General features: G+C 41.3%; 2 protein-coding genes across 2 annotated transcripts in view; one reads left to right on the forward strand and one right to left on the reverse strand.

The window, feature by feature from the left end:
* The first annotated feature begins 634 nt into the window (after window positions 1–634).
* Window positions 635–3242, forward strand: GPRIN1 (G protein regulated inducer of neurite outgrowth 1). Its single transcript, XM_070934380.1, has 2 exons — window positions 635–673; window positions 1431–3242. The coding sequence occupies exons 1-2, from the start codon at window positions 635–637 to the stop codon at window positions 3240–3242; spliced, it is 1851 nt and encodes a 616-aa protein (XP_070790481.1).
* An 8337-nt stretch (window positions 3243–11579) lies between these two features.
* CDHR2 (cadherin related family member 2) overlaps window positions 11580–20799 on the reverse strand; it is a 42935-nt gene continuing 33715 nt past the window's right edge. The window contains exons 20-32 of the mRNA XM_070933802.1: window positions 20269–20340; window positions 19649–19698; window positions 19348–19499; window positions 17617–17719; window positions 17438–17526; window positions 16470–16550; window positions 15978–16055; window positions 15367–15427; window positions 14568–14692; window positions 14208–14321; window positions 13305–13379; window positions 12948–13011; window positions 11580–11738 (exon numbers count right to left, since the gene is read on the reverse strand). Of these exons, the coding sequence (XP_070789903.1) occupies window positions 11580–11738; window positions 12948–13011; window positions 13305–13379; window positions 14208–14321; window positions 14568–14692; window positions 15367–15427; window positions 15978–16055; window positions 16470–16550; window positions 17438–17526; window positions 17617–17719; window positions 19348–19499; window positions 19649–19698; window positions 20269–20340 (1223 nt within the window). The remainder of the gene's footprint in view (window positions 11739–12947; window positions 13012–13304; window positions 13380–14207; window positions 14322–14567; window positions 14693–15366; window positions 15428–15977; window positions 16056–16469; window positions 16551–17437; window positions 17527–17616; window positions 17720–19347; window positions 19500–19648; window positions 19699–20268; window positions 20341–20799) is intronic.

Here is a 20799-nt window from a genome sequence, read left to right on the forward strand (position 1 = left end):
TGGGTCAAGGCCTGTATCACCTTGGCGTATGACCTGAACTCCAAACCGACCCCTGGCAGGATCTTACCGCACTCGACCCGCAGCGCGGCCACCACGGCGGCCTGGGCTACCCAAGCCTCGGTCGTGGACATTTGCAGAGCTGCGACGTGGTCGTCCCTCACACCGTTCATCCGCCACTACAAGATCGATGCGTACAGCTCGGCCGAGGCATCGTTTGGCCGCAGAGTACTGCAGAAAGTTCTGACGGAGGAGGGCTCTGGAGGCAGTCAGCTTCCCACCCAGGGAGTTTAAGCTTGGGTATATCCCATGCATGGATAGTGGGAGCAGCGCACAGGAAAATGGACGTTGTCTTACCTGAACGTCCCTTTTCTGGGCGCTGCGTACACTATCCATATCCCGCCCGTCAGGGCTGCCTGCCCCCTGTTCATGACTGACACTAGTTCCTTTTTCACACGTTAAATTGAGTTAATAAAGTTGAGTTTAAGTTACTCATTGCATGGATTCTTGTCTGCTGCGCCTTCGTTCAGACTGGGGGATCATGGGACCAGAGGCGTGGCTTGGGGGCCGGAAAGGGGAGGAAAAGCCTTTTGTTTTCACTCAGTTGTTTGCCAAGCACTGAAGGATTAACCCATGCATGGATAGTGTACGCAGCGCCCAGAAAAGGGACGTTCAGGTAAGACAACGTCCATTCCATCCCTAAAGTAGGAATAATACTGATCTATTGTATTTTTTTCTAAAGACTAGTGAGATGAAGAAGATGGTGTACTTGAAAGAGTACAACCTTATTGTTATTAGTCATGGACTGGATTATAAATTAAAAGGCTACAATTTAATCAATTTTTACGGATTTCAGTATTTGCATAAGAAACTCAATGTTGTTTGAACAGAACTAAATGCCCAAGCAGACCATTATGAAAGTATAGAATGGGAAGGAAACAAGGAAGGGGATGGAATTACAGGTAGTCCTCACTTGGTGACCATTTGAAGTTCTGACCTCCCACCCAAAAGCTACTTACAACCATTTCAGGAATTCCAGCAGCAGCCAGTTTCAAGCAACAAAATGACTTGCCGTACGACTACTATATTCGCTTGACAACTGCTGCAAAAAAGGTAATAAAATTGGGTTGGTCACATAGGCACCTCATGACTTATGGCAGAAATTTCATGCTCCATTGTAGTCATAAATTGAGGACTACCTGTACTGTACTAGAATTCAGTGGTGAGAAATCCAAGACTGTAAAATACCAAGTCTTATTTCATCTCTCAGATTTTGTGTAAGGCAGCAAACATCGTAAACTATCCCAAATAATGCAGAGGAATCATTGACCTAGAAGACATCAAAGACAGATAGCTTTAAGATCATTGTGTTTTTCTTTGAGATTACCTCAGATAATTGTCTTCTTTCTTCTCTACCCTCTCTCTCATTTCAGAACCTTCTAAGAGCGGTACAAAGAATAGCATGGCAGAGGTCCTGCCTAGAGATGGGCAGTGCTAGGGAGACAGAGGCCCTGCAGTTGCTGAAGCAAGAAGCTGTCCCTGAAGATGCTGACAAGCCCATCACCAGCTCACCTTGTGGTTGTAGAAAAAACAGCTGCCTCCAAAACGTCAGCTGTGCAAGCGGAGATTTCACCATGAGGAATTGCTGTGTAAATGAACTCGGCACCAAAGACAGCAGCCAAAAAGTTGCCATGGTGGATAACCCAAATCAGAAAGAGAAGGCTCAAGCTGTGGATCCAAAGTCTTCTGTAGATCTAGTTGCTGCTGCTGCTGAGCCCCCCCTTCTAAAAAACACAGGTGTTGGAGGAACTCCCCCAGAAGCAAAAGGAGAAGCAGCAGCTTGCCACGAGTGGAAACAGAACAGTAAGCAGGATGAGAGGATGGAGGAGATCTCAAATAGCACAGTGACCATCTGCAGCTCTCTGGGAAAAAAAGTTAGCCCTATTGCCGGAGAAGCGTGCAGGCATCTCCCAACAGAGCCCTGCCTCAAAGGACCCAATAAAGACTCATCCAGTACACCAACCTCCCTGAAACATGTTGCATTTTTTGAACCCACCACAGGCAAAGCTAAGGAGGAATGTAGCCAAATAAAAACAGTTCATTCCAAGATGGGTTCAACACTTCCTGCATGCCTGCAAAACACAAGTCAAGGGCAGCCTCTTGCCTCTAAAGGAGATAAATCACACATCAGCAGTGAAGCTATGGAATACGGGAAAGAAGATTCCAGAAGTCTCTTTGGGTCAGACGCTATGAAGGAGTCTATTCTGGAACCCTCTAAAGCTGAAACCACCTCAGAGAGGTCAGCCAAGCCTGTTGCGGCAAAGAATCCTTTGAGTGATACTGAGGAAACAAGATTCCCTGTTGCAGAAACTCACCCACCTGGAAGCTCCAATAAAGTGCCAGATGTCCTTGTCACCAGCATTTCTTATGAAGTCAAACATCAAGGCACATCAGGTGAATTAGAATCAAGCCCAGCTGAATCCATGGAAGAGAAAACAGGGCACAGGGAACCAACAATCTCCAGCTGCAAAAGTCAGGACCAAGCTCATGGGAAAAAGGTGGAGATGATTAGCAGAGCTACAAGTGAGGAACATGCAACCAATGAGGAGATGACAACTGTAGGACATCTTGCCCAGACCTGCATATTGGAAGTCACGCCTCCCCAGCATGATGCTGGAACTCAGGTTGATAATCGGGTATCTTTGGTGTCTGTAGCCATCAGCCCTATTAATCCACCTGATGGCTCTTCAGCTTTCCCATTTCATACGAGAGGTTTAGGGACTTCTCTGAAGAGTCCTGGTCCAGAGGAGAAACCCACAAAAAGGGATGTGGAGATGCAAGTGTCCATCCCAGTGGAGACCAGATCAGTGGCCACGGGACCTATGACTCCGGTAACCAAATCCCCTCAATCATCCTATCCTGAAGTGCACATTAAGAGTGCAGAGGAAGAGACATCGGAGCCAATACGGGAGGTCAGCTGGGATGAAAAGGGGATGACATGGGAAGTATATGGAGCCTCCATGGAGGTAGAAGTGCTGGGAATGGCCATACAGAAGCATCTGGAGAAGCAGATCGAAGAACATGGTCGGCAGATGGTGATGACTCCTCAGAGTACCCGCTCCAGTTCTGTCAAGGCTGCCTCACGCAAGGGTGAGATCAAGAGGCAGCCCAGTGTGTTCAGGGCGCTCCTACAGAATGTACGACGGCCGCGCTGCTGCTCTCGTGGAGGCCCCGCTGTGGAGTGAAATGTGTTCTTGTCATTTTCTTGGGTTTTTATTGTAGCTGGAAAATGCAAATATTATGTAGTTTCTCAGGCAAGGGGGGAGGGAATGATCCCTTTTTAATATTTTAAAACTGTAATGTTATGGCACCTCTATCTACTGCTCTTCAAGTGGCATATTTTAAAAATGTTGGCAAAGTACTGAACTATAAGCTTGATAAGTTTGGCTGGAGAGCTTTGAGCCCCGCCCCGTGATAGGTGTTTTCATATACACCTGAAGAACTTACACATTCCTGAGAGCAGCACTTATACCTGCTGCTTACACCCCGAGTGCAATTTTCATGCTGGTAGTGTAATCTCCACAATGACAAAATACAAAGGTCTCAACAACCTATTTACTATAGGATGGAGATCATCCTTGGGATTTTGCTACCCAATTGATACAGCCCTCTGATAGCCCACGCTTGTCATTTTAAAATAATCACACGATCACACTGAGATCTCTGAAAACAAAGTCATCCAAGATATTTTTTTTTCATTTTTTTAAAAATTGAATTTGTATACCGCCCTACTCCCAAAGGGCTCAGGGCGGTGAACAGCCATAGAATAAAACATATAAATACAAAATTTAAAATAGAATAAAACAAATTAAATAATTTGGCTGAACAAATTTAAAACCCCAATAATTTAAAACCAAATTTAAAATTTCCATATAAAAAGGGGAAAGACTTAGGTCAGGCCAGCTTGATGAAATAGGAAAGTCTTGAGGGAATGGCCATCTTTAAGTATTTGGGATCCTCCACAAACAGAAGAAGCTACAGTATCTATTTAAATGAAGCATGTTTTAAAACAACCACTGTGGTTTTAACCACTCCAGAATCTTTCTTGGTCCTGTTGCTGAACCACTGAAAGACCAGTGACAATGACACCTGGTTCACCCAGATAAGTAGACCCATGTGCATGTAGGTTGCTCCAGTTGGAGGTCTCCTAATGCTATTGTCAGAAATTCTTATTTCCTTCCTTAGCAGATGGTTGTTGTTGTAGGGAGTGGTGATAGTAAGAAAAAGGCAGTAGTAATTAATAAAATAGTAGGCATAGTTTTCTGGATTCTTCCTCCTGTAACCCAGAGGCTGCCATTATCTGATTCCATAACAGTCTGTGAATACAGCAAAGTAGGAGCCACAACTAAACATTGTCTGTTACATATAAATCCACTTAACACACACGTTGGATTTTTTAGCATGCCAGAAACATGCTTTTCACAGCTGTTAATGGTTAAGCTTTCTGGCTCTCCCTAGGAGTAACTCAGATGGGAAAGTGCTTTTCTAAAGAGAATGGAGCATGAGTGGAATGCTTACCATAAATGTATCATATTTTGCAATTTCTTTGATCCAAAGAAACCAAATCTGGGGGCACATAAATGCAAATCTCAAGTTCTAAGCTGCTTGGAAATAACCTTATATTTCTTAGAGCACATGTTGAATCGTCCAACATCATATTTTCAATGCAAACATACGTCGCCTAATTCCTAAATCACTATCCCTTTCCCTAATAAGAAAGTAAACTCCTTTCTGATTTTAAATATATTTATCCATTTAGCATCAAATTCATTCCCACTTTTCTGTTTACAATATTCAAGCACTTGGGGTGACTTGCAGTTTAAAACTGCAGAATATTAAACGTAATAAAATCCACGCAATTAAACTCAAACTCAATTTTACTTAAATCAATTAGCTGTTGGAAAACTGACAGACAACAATATTTTTTTTCCCCGTTTATGGTTTTCTCTGGGAGTCCTATAATAGAAGGCCCCCTCCCATCTGCCTGAGAGAGAGCTTCTCCTGCTAATGTAACTAACTGGGCGGGTTCAAAGCCGGAGAGGCAGTTCTTGATGATTAGCTATGGAAACCAGAGAAAGGCATTGAGTAGCACCTTTACCACATAATAATAATAATAATAATAATAATAATAATAATAATAATAATAATAATAATAATAATAATAATAATATGTTTGGTTTCATAGAGGATCAAGACTTAGTTCTTAGTGAATCAATGCTCTATCAAAGCTTGGTCCCAGTTTCTTTGCCATCAGTGATTTTCTTTGATAAGTGTGCACATATTTCTCAAATGCAATTGCTCTCTGCAAAGCTGTCTCCATCCTTTGGAAACCTTTTTCTTTCTGTACCCTCTGATGAGGATAGCATGATAAGGAGGGGGCTGCTTAGGAGACAGTCCCTGAGTCTGCTTTTAGGCTAAGCAGAACAAGCTTATTTAGTGTTGTAAGCATCATGCATACTGAGTATTTTCTCATGTGCCATTTTTTAAAAAATGATTGATGGGGTAAGGACCAGCAGCCTTACTTCCTAAATTACTGGCAGCCATGCTGTTTCACCCCATAGATCCAAAACAGGACCTTTGTTTTGCTACAACAAATTTGCACGGCTGTACTTGTGAAGTATTACTTCTTTGATATAGCTTGGAAAGATCGAACTCTTGAAGTCTTTGGAGATAATGTTGAGGGCGTTACAGTAGCTTTAGAGCTGGACAGCTGATTGGGAAGTTTTCACAATATAATGCAGAATGTCAACTCTTAAGACCTCTGAAGATCTATTTTCTTCACAATCCCTCATCCTTTAGGAACTAAGGCCAAGCCAAAAATTGTATATATGTGAGCCTCTAATAATTGGGAGTAAAAACATGTATATGCTGAATACTTGCCCACTCTGCTCTTCAGTTTGTGGTTTGTCAAAGGCCTCCCATCTTCAGCCTTCCTTGATCACATCTCATCTAGCTTATTAGATGACCATCCCCATCAGCTTAGCCACACTGATAACAGGTAATAGGACTTGTGAACCAATACATCTAGAAGCCCTTTTCAAAAATGGTTTAGGAAAGCAAAACACTGTAACATTGTAGAAGAAGCTATGGCTAGTGCACTCATTTATTTGTCCATTCCACACAGACAAGTTTCCGTCCTGTCATGGTATTTTTCTTGCCAGCAACATTCCTCCACATCATCTCATATATCCAGGAAGTAATCCAATGGAACAATTTCAAGCAAATCACCCAATTCATGAAGTATGATTCACATCTAGGGATGTGCATCACTTTGGATCTGAAACGAAAATGGTGATCCGTAGTTGGCAGGGCCCACATGCCACACCTGTTGGTGTCACCTTGCATCTTTTCTGGGTTTGCATAGTAGCCATACAATACTAGAAAAACATGGCTGAGTTGAGGCATTTAGGCCGACTCTAAAGCACCTTCCTGCATATTATTGATGACTCCTTAAAACATATTTTCCTTGGTTACCATACAGTACAAGCCCAGACCAAAGATGCAACTGCTTTAAGAAGGGACTTTAAAGAACTATAGTGTGCATGCCCACATCTACTCTGAAGTCACTTTTTTAAAAAAAATTGACCAAAACTTTACACATAGCTTCTTTTTGTGTGCAGACATTACCTTAGTATGAGTATGGGTTTACATTGTGTTTGTTTTGCACAGAAGGGCAATTTAGAACAGGCGTGTCCAACTTTTGCCCCTCAGGTTGCACGCAGCCATGGACAGCTACTAATGCAGCCTCTAAAACTAAAGGAAGTTTGTTATTGATATACATTAACTATGTTATATATTTTATATGCAGCCCAAGATAATTCTCTTCACTGCAGTCCAGGCAAACTAAAAGGTCAGACATGCCTGATTTAGAGTGATAGTTCAAAAGAAACTGAGCTATTCCTAAGGCGAAAGAAAAATGTAGGCAAAATATTTAATCACCCTTGGTCTGCATAGTATCAATAGCCTCCTCAGGCCCAAGGTCTGTGCCTCTTGCAAGTCAAAACTTTATAGCCTAGATATTGAATTGATGGTGGGTTCTCTCTATGGGCTTGGACCCCTTGCAGTATAAATAGCTGGCAAGCATCGCTGAGGCCCATAGATGTTGTTTTAAACCCCACGCCAGTGTCCTGAGACCACCAACCAATCCATTTGCCTGAGAAACTAATCCTTGGGAAGAATTCATGTCTTGTGTGCAAATGGGCGGTTTGATGTGCATCTTGTGTGCACTTGAATGCATGTACATATGTATCTTTGCCTCTTTGCAGTCTACACTGTTTTCTTTATAGAACAAAGAGGTCCATTGCCACCTGAAAATTGGCAAGTATTATATTCCGGATTTTTTTCCCCAAAGGGTTTGTGTGGGCTGAAATATTTTATTCATATGTGTCAGGATATGGGGGCTTAAAAATTGTTGTTTACTCTGGACCAAATTCTTGTTTTTTCTCGATGTTGCTGTTCCTCTTTTTTATCTCCTTCATTTTTCTTCTGTTACTAATATTCGTATTGGGGATTTGGGATTTTGTACTTTTCCCGTAAGTAATATAATTTGAGCAGAGCTGTGTCTGACAGAAATAACTGATAAATTGAAATGAGGATGGTAATGTGGGAAAGACCCAGTTTATTTTTTTCTTTATGATGGTAGTTTTCTAGCTAGCTACATCAACTATTGTTTCAAAGGAGCTTCCAATGGGAAATATAGTGCCAAAAATCTATTTTTAATTGAGTAGAAAAATACTATTCTAACTTTTGTCAGAAAATAACATTTTCATTTTCACTTACTATTGTGATTTTTTTTCCCTGTCTGGGCTGTGCTACTTAGCTGTTGTTAAAAGGAAAAAGTGAACAGATCAAGTTTGCTCTTCATGAAAAGTAAGCAAAGTTCTTCTGCTGAAATTTTCTTCTTCAGGAAGTCCTGCCATGAAAAAAAGGGGAACACTGACCATTATACTCTGAATGGAGATGAACTCTTTGAGTCTAGATAATGGAGGGTATGCCCCCAAAGGAAAGACTTTCTGTATCTCTTTACAGTTGACAAGATGCAGCACCCATTCATTTATTCAAGACTGAATGGATTGGCTCCTTCCTTCCTTCCTTCCTTCCTTCCTTCCTTCCTTCCTTCCTTCCTTCCTTCCTTCCTTCCTTCCCTCCCTCCCTCCCTACTTATCTACCTACCTAAAAAATATGTTTGTTTTGCAGTGTTACATGGTTAATGAGTCCTACTTGAACTCCTGGTTGGAGTGTAAAAATCTCTTCACCGAACCCTCAAAAACCAGGCTGCATTGTGTTCCCATGATGCAAGGGTGTATTTCCTTCTGATGACTGGGAAAAAGCTTTCTGAATGTTGGCTTTTCTCCAGACAATGAAAATTAACTCATTTACAGAGGGGTTTTTTTTGTTGGGGGGGGGAATTCATCTCTAAGTAGCTTTTAAAACTTTTGTAAACAATGCAAGCCTATGAATGGTTTAGCTGTCTGCTATCCTGCACAGGAGAAAGAGAATCTATGTCAGGTTTCTCCAACCGAGTGTTCTCCAGAGATGTTGGACTACACCGCCTATCATCTCCAGCCAGCATTGTTCTCGGAGGGCGTCTGGCTGATGGAAAAGTCTAAGCTCGTAACGGCTTTCAGCAGGCGTTTGCTGAAGTACAACACTAGGTTTGATACACAGGGAAATGTGGAATTACTGCACTGACTTAGCAACAACACTGCCTGCGTAAAGCTACACCTAAAGTGTATCGGGCTGGCAAGCTGTCCTCCATTCATTAAGCAGGGCTTTCGGAAGACCTGCTGGAGGATGGACTTAACCCTTCAGCCAGCTGCATTCCTAGGTTCCCAGAGTGCTCTGGGAGTGTTCACAAGTAGCCTTCCAGTTGCAGATGCAGAGCCAGGTTGTCTTGAGATTTCACTTGCCTTGCAGGTCAGAGGGCATAGCACAGAGGGCACAGGCTCTACCAGCACAGTCAGCTGAGACTCAGACATGCAAGAGAAGAATTGGGGAAGAGGCATCCAACCTGGAAATACAAGCATTTGTGGTGAAATCTACAAACCCTGCCACACTATGCCTAGAACGGGAAGAGCTGCTGAGGCTCTGGCCGATGGACTTTCCCCCTTGCTCCCTCCTCAGAATTGAGGGGAAACCTACAGAACCCCTGAAGAACCTTCCCACCTCCCGCTTTGTGTGCTGTTCTCAGTATGGTGTTTACGTGCCATATGGATTTATAGTACCAAGCAATGCTGAATTGTTAAAGAGTAATTTTGCCTTTTGATTTCTTTTTTTCTCCCTTTCTTTATATCTTTAGGGTACTACTTGTAAACCTGTTGGATAATAAAATTTTCTCCAAAATACCCAAACAAACCCAACACAACAATCAACAGTTTCTGCTCAAAAAGCTTTCTTTGTGTTTGTCAAGGGGTTTGTGTGTTTGTGGTGGTGGGGGGAAGGGATGATTTCCCTTTATTGGGCTGAAGTTCTGCATAGTCTCCCTGCTGAGACTGGTGAACATTGTGTTGAAAGGCTCTCAAACATGATCCCTTGGCAGGTTCTAGAAAGAGCTGGAGAATGATCATTTTTGCAACTTTCAAAAAGAAGTTCTTCAAATTACAAGTTTATCCTCTGTTCAAGTCATAAATTGCAAACGTCACACTTGTACTGTAAGATAGTCCACATTGGCCGGCATTTCAAATTCATACAGACACCAAAAATGGAACATTTCCATTTTTCTTGTACCTACAAGCTACACTGATACAAGGGTAAAAAAAAATCCCAGAAGCTTTTTCCTTTCTCTCCCCACTCCTGGGGAAAGGATATTGCAAAATCTCCATTCCCTCCCCACTCGGGCCAGCCAGAGGTGGTATTTGCCGGTTCTCCGAACTCCTCAAAGTTTCCACTACCGGTTCTCCAGAACCTGTTAGAACCTGCTGGATTTCACCCCTGATTAGAGAGTCAAAAAGTGAAAGCACATATTTATTTATTTATTTGTTTGTTTGTTTGTTCAACTTGTATGCCGCCTTTCTCCGAAGACTCAAGGCAGCTTACAATGCATTTAAAAACCATATATAAAACATTAAAAGTTAAACCATTAAAAACAATTAAAACCCATTCACACCATTCATGGCCGGATCTCGCCAAATCGCAGCAGCGAGATCAATGGCCCCAGGCCTGCCGGAAGAGCCAGGTCTTCACCGCTTTTTGGAAGGCCAATAGGGGTCTGGACCTCAGGAGGTAACTGGTTCCAGAGAGCTGGGGCAGCCACAGAGAAGGCCCTCACCCGCGGGCCCGCCAGCCGGCATTGTTTAGCTGACGGGACCCTGAGGAGACCAACTCTGTGGGATCTTACCGGTCGCTGGGAGCTATGTGGTAGAAGACGGTTTCGAAGATACCCTGGCCCTGAGCCATGTAGGGCTTTAAAGGTAATAACCAACACCTTGAATTGTGACCAGAGACCATTAGGGAGCCAGTGCAGCTCACAGAGAATTGGTGTAATGTGGGTGTACCTAGGTGCACCCACGACAGCTCTCGTGGCTGCGTTCTGGACCAACTGTAGCCTCCGAACACTTTTTAAGGGTAACCCCCAATCTAACCGTGAGGTGAAAAGGGCATGAGTGACTGTGAGGAGAGCCTCCTGATCCAAGTAGGGTCGCAATTGGCGAACCTGTGCATATAAACAATGGTACATGTTAGAAAATAAGGTGTGTTTGCTGGTATAGTTCTAGCTCACTTCCAAGCATCTTAATAATAAAGACTTAAAAATTTCTGCCTGAAAATAAAAAGGTTTGATATTATCACTACTTTGTGCAGAACCTTTAAGAATGGGGGGAGGGGAGGAAAACAATTGTGCTTGATTATTTTTAAAGATATCTGAGTTTTCCATGAAAACCACCATCTTGCCACCTTTGTAATGTTTGTAATAAAGTAGCAAGAGACCTAGATCTTCTCCAGCAATGGTGAGATGGGATGACGAGGCTGGATAGTGAAGGTGTCTACCCAGAGACTAATAGTGTCCATAAGTTAGTTGTGACTTCTACTGACTAAATGGACAAGCTCATGCTTCAGTGGCCCAAAGTCATTCTGTCACACCCCATTAAAGCAGGATCAGAACTCTTACTGACCAGTAACTAAGTTCAATATTTTCAATCATTGTTACCACTATCTTCATACTAAACTTTTATTCCCTGCCTTGTCTCCATTGAAGCATTTTGTTTTACTGACTACCCTAACAATTTTGTGTAGTAGCCACATGTAAGTATCTTTCAGCTGGATTCCTAAGCCCACAGGATGCTGGATCTAATGGCCCAAGAAGCTTCTTCCAGTTCTCCGGTTCCATGATCTTGTTCAGTCTATCTTTGCTTCTGGTTTAGAGCAGATGTGGTACAGTTTAAGGTGCAAACCTTGAGTTAATTCAGGCCCCACAGAGAAGGCAATATCCCAATGTTTTATAATTTATTTCATTAGTATTTCAGCATCTTCAGGTCACAACTGCTATACATTCAGGACATTGTTTTGCCAGAAGGAAATGGGCACAGTCACATTTCTGTAGTATTCAAAGAAGAGTTTCCAAAGTCTAGAGGTGCCTGTTTGAAGTTCCCTTGCTGTAGTGGCTTGTACTTCCTATGGCTGTCTAAAGCAGCTTTCAAGGGCTCTTCCCAATTGTTTATTTCCTGCTGAGCATCTGCTTTGTCCAGCTGAAAATAGTAAAATCATATTTAAGAATTATTGTTTCTGTGGGTTACAAGTGATGGATAATAATAGTTTTGGTTTACCCACCAGCTCGTTTCCTTACATATAGGAGCTGGAAGATAGTTCTAACAGCAGATCTATAGCAGAAAAAGGGGGTATACAATTGTTGAAGCTGTTGTTTCTGTTGTATCACAAAACTGCTGTCTCTAACATGGCACCCTCTAAATGGACTGAGAGTGCATCTCCCAGAATCCCTACCCTTTGTCTACACTAGTGACAACTTCTGGAATTTGTATTTCCAGCCCACCTGTAGGGTCCCAAGTTGAGGGAGATTGTTAAGTATGTGAAAAGTATTTTCTTTGAGAAGGGGTTGATCCAAAACACTATGCTTCTAGAGCACAGCACAGATGAATGTGGGTCTTTCCACTCTGTTTTCAAATACATACTTGGCCATCTGGCATCCTTGTAAACAGCCAAGCACAGTGTAGACTATGACTGTGATTGTGTGAACATATGGCAGGCTTACTTCTCATGCCATTCCTTGTAGAGACTGGAAAGGCCTAACAACAGAAGTGATATAAAACTGAGCAGCACAAGCCCACATTCTTCATGAAGATCAGGTTATCAGTGAGGGGTGAACCAGAGAGATGGGTGTACAGATATAGCTGCATCCTTACTGATAATTTCATCTTCATGAAGAAATTGGGGTAACCCACGAACTTTGTTCCAGTAGTGCTGGCTTTGTAAGTTACAGAAATCAAAAAGTTGTGATTTGTAAACTATTGTTTATGATATGTTATGAATAAGCCATTAAAGTTTGCTAGGTGATCTACAACTTAACCACAAAGTGTGAATCCAGCTTATCAGCCCTTAAGGTTTTAGTTAAGAGGGCATAGATTCTGCCCAAAACAGAAAAAAGCCTTCATAAATAAAGGACAGGACAGCAGATAATTTCCAGTTTGTCATTGTATGTGTTAATCATAAATCAAGCAGAAGTGAAAGCAGGGTTTGACTTACCACCCAGGAATGTAAAGATAATGCAACTCGGTTTTAATACTTTCCATATGTGAAAATTTCTATTACTTAAAAAAAAAATCCCTTATAGATATAAGAGGTTAACTTATTCTTAGTAAAGTAAGTAATATATTTACTTGGAAGAAAGGATACCCTACCCCAAAATATTAAATGTGCAAAAAATGTGATAGGTGTCTTACTTTCAGTTTAGCAGGAAATAAGTCGTGTGCAGCATCAACCATGTTTTCATCCAGAGAGTTCAGGCTGTAATACAAAAAGCAGCTTGACTGTCCTAGGAACTCTTTATCATCTCTGGCTGCAAGTCTCCATAAGCCCCATTATTGCCTCCACTAGTTCTGGAGACTCCTCTGGTTTCTAACTTTTAGCACGTGGGAAATTCGACACCTCAATGACAAAAGTAATATGGGGTGGGAGGGTTCAAAGAGATTTCAGGAACTGTACGAGATAAAGCTTTGAGTAAAGCAGTCACCTCAGCATAATCACATTCTGTATTTGCATAGATGATGATTAATTAAATATTAAATTCATCATACTACCTGGCCACTTCAGAACTGGCGTTTTCCTCAAAGTTCATAGAAGGATCCAAGGAGAAACCAAGCACAGGATTAGCCCTGCAGAAGAATGTTTTACACGTGAATGTCTTGCGTATCCAATCCTATGCCCAGCAGAGAATGCCATAACACAGCATTTGGCAGCAAACATGTCCTACAGCTACTCTTGTGTATGCCACTAGCTGTATACAATCGGTTGAAACTGCCAAGGTCGCATGCAAAGATACTAAAACTTTAATTTTCCACAATGTGGATTACCTTCCAACCAAGCAACAAGCAACTGCTATCCTAATTTTGCCCTCCTAAAACAGGTTGGAAGCCTCAGAGAGATTTCATATTTCCCAAAGACTGATAGATGGTCTTACATTTTTCTTGGGCACTTCTATAGTTTCAATAGTACAACCCTGCCATAATTTCTAAGGTCTCCAATTTTAATCACATTCAGCTTTTTCTTCATTTGAAGATGCTGTTTATTTTCAGCATACTCAAATTCAGCATAGGATCTGCCCAACAGAGAGTTTTATAATTGAAAATTAGCAATGTAAAGGATTAGATAGTTTTCAGGAGGTGGGAACTTAAACTTCATACTTGCATTTCTTCTACCTACATCAATCTATCATCTATCTCTCCCTCCACCTCCCTCCCTCCCTCTCTTTCACTCTCTCTCTCCATCTAATTTATATGGCCACCTATACCAATGACTTACTCTGTGTAGCGAACAAAAATAAAACTACAAACCCTACAAAAAATTAAAAATGCAGGCAACCAAGAAACCACAACCCAATCTAACACAACCAAGAAATGCATCCCTCCACAACTCAGGGCTTCTGTCACAAGCTATACCTCCTTCTCTCTAAATGCAGCAAACCATTTCCTATGCCCACATACCCTTCTGCATTATATTTATTGGTCCCAGGGATGGCAGGTCCTTGCTGCACTTCATTGGCTGAGAAATGTGAAGCCACCTTCAAAGCTTTGAGTGCCTTCAACTTCCTTGTATAACTGCAAAAAGAAAGTAAGTTTGTTTGTACAAAATTGACATGTGGGTTGAAGGGAATCCTTAATAGTAGAAGAATAGACCATCCGATGGAGATTGCTACACTGGCTTTTACAGTTGTGAAGCCAATATGGTAGGGCAAAAGGGTTTAGAGTTTGCAGCCATAGGGAAAATTCTGGGTGCAATGAATTCACCCAGATTCTGCTCAGGAATTGAAGAAGAAAAAACATTGGAAAATTGAGCTGATGTACCTTTTTCTCATGCCAATTACTGTCCCAGTCAGGATGAGGAGGAGGATGAAGACAGCTGCTGCCAACCCTATAATAATACCAAACAACTCCATCTCTTTCTTAGGTTCTTTCACATCTGCAGGACCCTGAGAACATACCAATGTGTTATAATAGCTCACTTGTTACAGAGTCCATTCTAGCTTTCCCCATCCTGATGCTCCCCATATCAAATTGCAACTCACATTGTCTACAATCAGCAGAATCATATTGGTTGGGCATCATAGAAGCTATAGTCTAAACATCAGGAAAATGCTAATTTGGGGGAGACCGGTCTGTATCACATAGGCTAACGCTAAAGGTTATGCTGGGAAGTTGGGGGGAGGGGGTGCAGAAATCACAGAAAAGGGTTTCTTCCATACTGTTGTCAAGAAAATTGCACCTGTGCACCCAAGGAGTCATTAGGTGCCAAGTTTGATTTGAGGAGGACTTTTTGGAGACAGAACTTCTCCATCCTAGCTGCCCGCCAAACCTTTTGGATTACAATTCCATCATTGCCACCTAGTGTGGCTAATAAGAAAGGAATGCAAAAAATGTAGCCTGAAGTTCCATATTCCCCATTGCTGGATGCCTATTTCGCCAGATGAAACTTTGGCTTCCCCTATACGGCTTCTCTCTTAACTGGTTTGCTCACTTCTGGCACAAAATTATTGTCTTCCCTAGTCATACATCTTGCTACTTTCATTCCTACTTTTCTGTTTTGTTTTCAAATTCAACTCATCTGAATTTGGAAGCATTAATTTAGAAAGATAAGAACTCTCACAATGACCGACAAGCCAAGACTGGTAAGTTGTTCTAACTGTTCCGGGTTTCTTCGAATGAGCCTGGAGAAAACATATTTTGAGGATGATTAGAAAGAGTTTCCCAAGAGCTGTTTGGTATTTGCAACTACTGTACAATAAAATAAAGCATGAGTTGATTTTTAAAAAATGAACAAAAAATCTGTTTCCAACTTCTCACTTAGTGCCACACGCACACACTTTATGTATGTATGTCATTATGCTGAACTATCCACCAGCAATTGCTTCTTTAAACTCAGCCTTCCTCTGCATTATTTTTCCTCTGTTTCCATCATATTAGCTCCATATACATTGATACATTTAGATGTTTTGCCCAGGCTGAAATTTCATGGGGAGAGAAGCACTAATTCTAAAATATGGTTAAGAAGGTGTGGGGTGATTCTTAGCTTAAATTATTGGGGATGGGAGTGAGGGACAAGGTTAGCATCATTTAAAGATCCCCACCTTTTCTTGTTAATTTGACCACTTCCGTTTCCAGTGTTGTCATACTAACAGCTGAACGGGCTAAACCAAATGAGATTTTTATTTGACCTCTATTCCTTCCCTATTAAATTGAGAGCAATGTGACCCTTACATGAGCACATGTTCATCAGTCAGAGCTGTGCCATTCTTGTAAACAAAATAGGCATCCATTGCAGTCTTCTCCGGAGCCCTACAGAAGATAAAAAGGCATGTAAGATAGATGGACTGAAGGGACAGTACCAGCACGGCCTCCTTAGAACCATGACCAATCCAAGAGCTATCTCAATGGCTACCTTTCCAATCACCTAAAAAAAAAAGGAAGCATCCTAAGAAATCAGTGTTATAAAGGCAGCCTGATCATTTGTAAAAAGTGACTAACTACATTGCTCACTCAGATGCTAACTTCATGCTGGAATCTCAAAAGTCTCCTTCCATTTTTGTAAGTTCTACCAACACCATTCCACTGAGTATGCCTATGCTAGTTGCTGTAGCAAAATATACCCCCAATATTTCAACATATGTCCTTTTTCCTCACCAACCATTTTATATGCTTTTTAACCTCAGTTACGTCCTCATTACCATAGCTTCCCTCTGTTCAAATCACCTTTCAGATTTGGAGGTTGATGAATCGTCTGTATAGATTGCTGCTATGTAGACTGTTGTTCCAGTTGCTTTGCTCAGAATTCTGAAAGCAACATAAAAAAGGTCTCATCAGCATTCCATGCTGGAACAGCCCATGCCATTGCACTGCAGGGAACCCAATTAATGTTCACAAATTGTAAAATAATCATTACTTAGTGACATTTCATTGTATATTCCAATTCTTTCTGGAGTATGGTCTACCCTGCACCACTAAGTATGAGACGCTCATATCATTAGAGAGCCATAATTCAAAGCCACATTTTAAATATGGAGATACTGGGGAACGTAAGTTCTGGGGGAAAGGGGACAGCCATCTTTAGCAGCTCTGTTTAGAAAACATCTCAAGAGATTCATAAGACATTAACTCTGACCAAGAAACCTCTAGAATCCTGAATGCACAAAGTGCCTGCTACTCTAGCCTAGTCAAATATTTTAACATCTTAGGTCCTTGAAATTGATACAATCCCAGCAGCAACTATTTGCTTTTGTTGCATATGTTTGGGTGCTCTTCTTCACACAGTGCACTAAGGAATAATGTGCCTTGTCTGACTTTGCCTCAACATGTGTGAGACCCCCCTATGTGATTTCTCTAGTTTAGCAGATTAGATGAAATTTAGTAAATTGTAGTGTCTTCAGTAAACCAGAGTTAAGCAGATCTGGTGTAGCATGATATGTGAATGTAGCATTTGTTTTAAGAACGGCTTTGCCAAAGCTAAATGGCACCTTCTTCACTTATGAAGTCAATGCCCACAAGAGTGCACATCCACATCCCACACTGCTTTCTTTCTACTTTATTTTGTAAACTGACATTGTATTTTGCCTTGTTCTGCATAACAAGATGGACAGAAGCACTATATTTAGACAGTGTCAGCATTCCAGAAAACCCCAACTTCAATTAAAAGCTGACAGAGAGGTGAGAGGATGCCATACCTTTTGATATCATTCGAGTTATCCTGCAGTTCCTTTAAAGCGATACCAAATTTCAGTTTTATACGGTAACTCTTAGCCACACTGAAGAGCTGGAGAAAGAGAGAAATGATCGTTCTCAGAGATCAGAGATTATGAAAATGCTATTGATGGAAGTTGGTCAGGAGAGACAACAAACTTACATCCAGTGACATGAAATTGCTTAGGGCTTGAGTTCCATTGTCTTTGGCTTCCACTTTCACCCGATATTGGCCTTCCAACATGCTATTAAGGCTGCTTGCTATTCTGTAGGAATAGAAGGTGTTGCAGCATTAGAGAGGCTTGTCCTTGATCAAACTCTGCACTATCCTGAAGTAGACTTGCCCACCTTCATCTTGAAATATTTCTGCATTGGTAGCTTTCATGCTTCTATTTCAAGTTTCAGGATAGTTCAGCAGAAAACCAAACAAAGCATTTGCTAAATTGGAATCTTTATCGTAGCATCAGAAAAAAGCTGGATGTTGCCGAAGACCACATGACAACAGATCCTGCTGATAACATTTCAATAATTTAGAAGTTTATTTTTCAGAAAATGATAAGAGTAAAATGAAATTGTGTAAAACGCTTTCCAGTGTGTTATGAGAATCCTGCTGATGGTGATCTATATTGTATGAGCTACATTATACTATTAAACCATAATCTGGCTAATTATTTGAGCAAAAGCATTCCATGTGAACACAGTGATTGCAATTTTCTAATCTGGGTTTAGTGTGTTCTGCTAACTATATCCAGATGGTCACTCAGCATGCATGACAGCCTCTCCTAATCATCTCCCCTCAGGAGCTGTCATCCAACTACATCTGGAGAGCACCAAATTGAAGTTGTTCTATGAAACCCAAGATCAGTAACCCCACTGAAAACATTGAAGCTTAAATAGCTAAGTGATTATCCAAAGTTCTGCTCTAATTTAACTGCTTCTAAATGTACCAGCAAGCAAATCTCTCCTTCTCCCTACCCAGTAGAGATCCCCAATAAGCCCCATGTACATGTTCAAAGTACAGTAATGGCCAAAATTGTGGAAACCTTTTGGGAAAAGTGTATTTTTGAGGTTTGATGGCTAATACCACCACTTTTTATTTTTTTGAGTTTCAAGATAATCATATTCCACTGCTGGAATGACCTGGGAATAGCCCAGACCTTAACCCAATTGAAAATCTATGGAGCTGACTAAAGAAACTTGTTAGTCAGAAGCGACCGAGCAATAAAACCCAGTTAATAGAAGCAATCATTCAATCTTGGTTTTACGTTATAACAGCTGAAGAACTAAAAGACTTGGTTCACTCCATGGGAAGATGTTGTAAGGCCATAATTCATGCTAAAGGTTACTCAACTAAGTATTAACTGACATGGTGATAATTTTTGTATATCTTATTTTTTCTATGGTGATAATTTTTGTATATCTTTTCTATGTGTTTCACTTTTCTTCTTTATACTGTAACTGCTATCTAATAGCATATCCTTCATAAAAGTTATTGCATTACATTCTTGATTAAATTATCTTTCCATTGATATATAATTTTATGGTACTACTCCAAAAATAAGTGGTGTTATTAACTAGTTTTATAAAATACAGTTTTCGCAAAAGGTTTCCACAATTTTAGCCACTAATGTATGTGTGTGGAAATAAAGCATTGCAGTAATCTATTGGTGCAAAAGCCAGCTCTTTCCCATATCTTCTTGTCGTGCAAATTCTGTTGGGTTAAAGAGGTCTATTAAACATATCTATCCAAATATCCTCAATATCCTATTGATCAATACAAGGAAGTCAAGAGTGGGGTTGTTAGTAACATTTATTATGCATTTATTTAATGTGAGCACAACGATAAGGCAGCATTTTTAAATACTTTCAAGCGAAGAAAACTCCCATCACTTACCGGATGATTCCCACAGAGATATCCTTCTCCATTGTTTTTGCCACTTTGAAAACACCGGGAAACTTCTGTTCATCTCCTTTGTCCTGAATGAAAACTATCTCGGAGATGCTAAATGTAATCACACCATTTTCACCTGAATCGGCATCCTTGGCCTGGAAGGGGGAAAAAATATTGATGGGCTTTGAAATATGATCAGATCCCGTCACACAGTTTGTGTGAGCATCCAGTTTAGTGTCTTAAAAAAACAACAACAACAACAACCAGGAAATCTGTGCAGCTAAATAGGTATTCATAATCTTACCTTGACCTCAGCCACAGACAGGTCAACTGGAGAGAGTTCTGGGATTATTACTGCAATGAAATACCAGATACAGATCAGTAAATCCAAACAGCAAAAGGCAATGGGGCTTCCTCTGATGTAAGGCTCACTACCAAATCACATTATAATGGAGCTGTTGTTCTCTACTCCCAAGCTCTATCAATACCCATTGACTGGCTGTCAATATGGCATTCCTCTGCCCTAACTAGAAAGCTGAATGCTCCCCTCATGACTGGCTAACATAAAGAGGAATGCATACATGGAAGGAAGTGATGTGATGAAAGCAGCTTTATACAGGGCTGTCAAACTCGCAGCCTGCAGGCCAGATGCGTCACGCGCTGGCCATGCCCACGCCTGTTTTAGCGAAGGGGGAAAAAGTTACATTACATGACTATGTCACGTGATGATGCTGTGATGCCACGAGTTTGACACCCCTGCTTTATGAGAATTGCAATCAGCTAGGATAGAGATGGATGCCTCTGCGACTAAGCCTAGCAGAAATTTCTGTTTGAACGGGAATCCTTAAAGCATACTACCACGTATCTATTAGGGGGGCAGTGAGGCATACCACGGTTACAACTGTCCTACAACTCTGCTCTTACCAAAGGTGTCGTTGACAGGATAAAACTGGGGTGCGTTGTCATTTGCATCATCAATTAAGATGACCAGAGTCTCTGCAAAAAAAGCCACAAATAGACAAATTCTAGCCATTGATTTGAAAACAGCTCTGCATGTCTTCCTAGAACCTGCACATTGGAGCCATAACCCTGTTCAAGTAGAACTAGTCCCATTTCCCATCAATAGCAGGTGTTGCTCCCTCATTTATATAACAGTGTCAATGCTGATATTCCTCCAGCTGTGAAGTTGTTAGGAGCAGATAATCTGTGGTTATACCTTTTTGCAGCCACCTTTCTAAGACACCTTTCTAAGACACAAATACGACAGTGGCAATACCCTGAGATAGAGAAACAAGTCTGTGATACATTTTGTCACTCGGTCCCTTTCTACTCTGGCAGGCCCTGAAGCAATGGCCGAATCTTCCCTCCATTCAATAATACCAAGGCCGTCCACGACAGCCTTCTCCAACATTATCCCTACATAACATGGTTAGTACATCTGGAGGCCAGCAGGTG

This window comes from Pituophis catenifer, unplaced genomic scaffold (assembly GCF_029215685.1).
Source record: "Pituophis catenifer annectens isolate HBS135680 unplaced genomic scaffold, rPitCat1.0.hap2 SCAF_2, whole genome shotgun sequence".
Lineage (NCBI taxonomy): Eukaryota > Metazoa > Chordata > Lepidosauria > Squamata > Colubridae > Pituophis > Pituophis catenifer.

What these genes read in the sequence shown, in the direction of transcription:
- GPRIN1 (XM_070934380.1), top strand. Translation starts at nt 635, where the DNA reads ATGGATAGTGTACGCAGCGCCCAGAAAAGGGACGTTCAG. An exon ending in CCCAGAAAAGGGACGTTCAG is followed by an intron (nt 674 to 1,430) that starts GTAAGACAACGT and finishes CTCTCATTTCAG; the next exon opens with AACCTTCTAAGAGCGGTACA.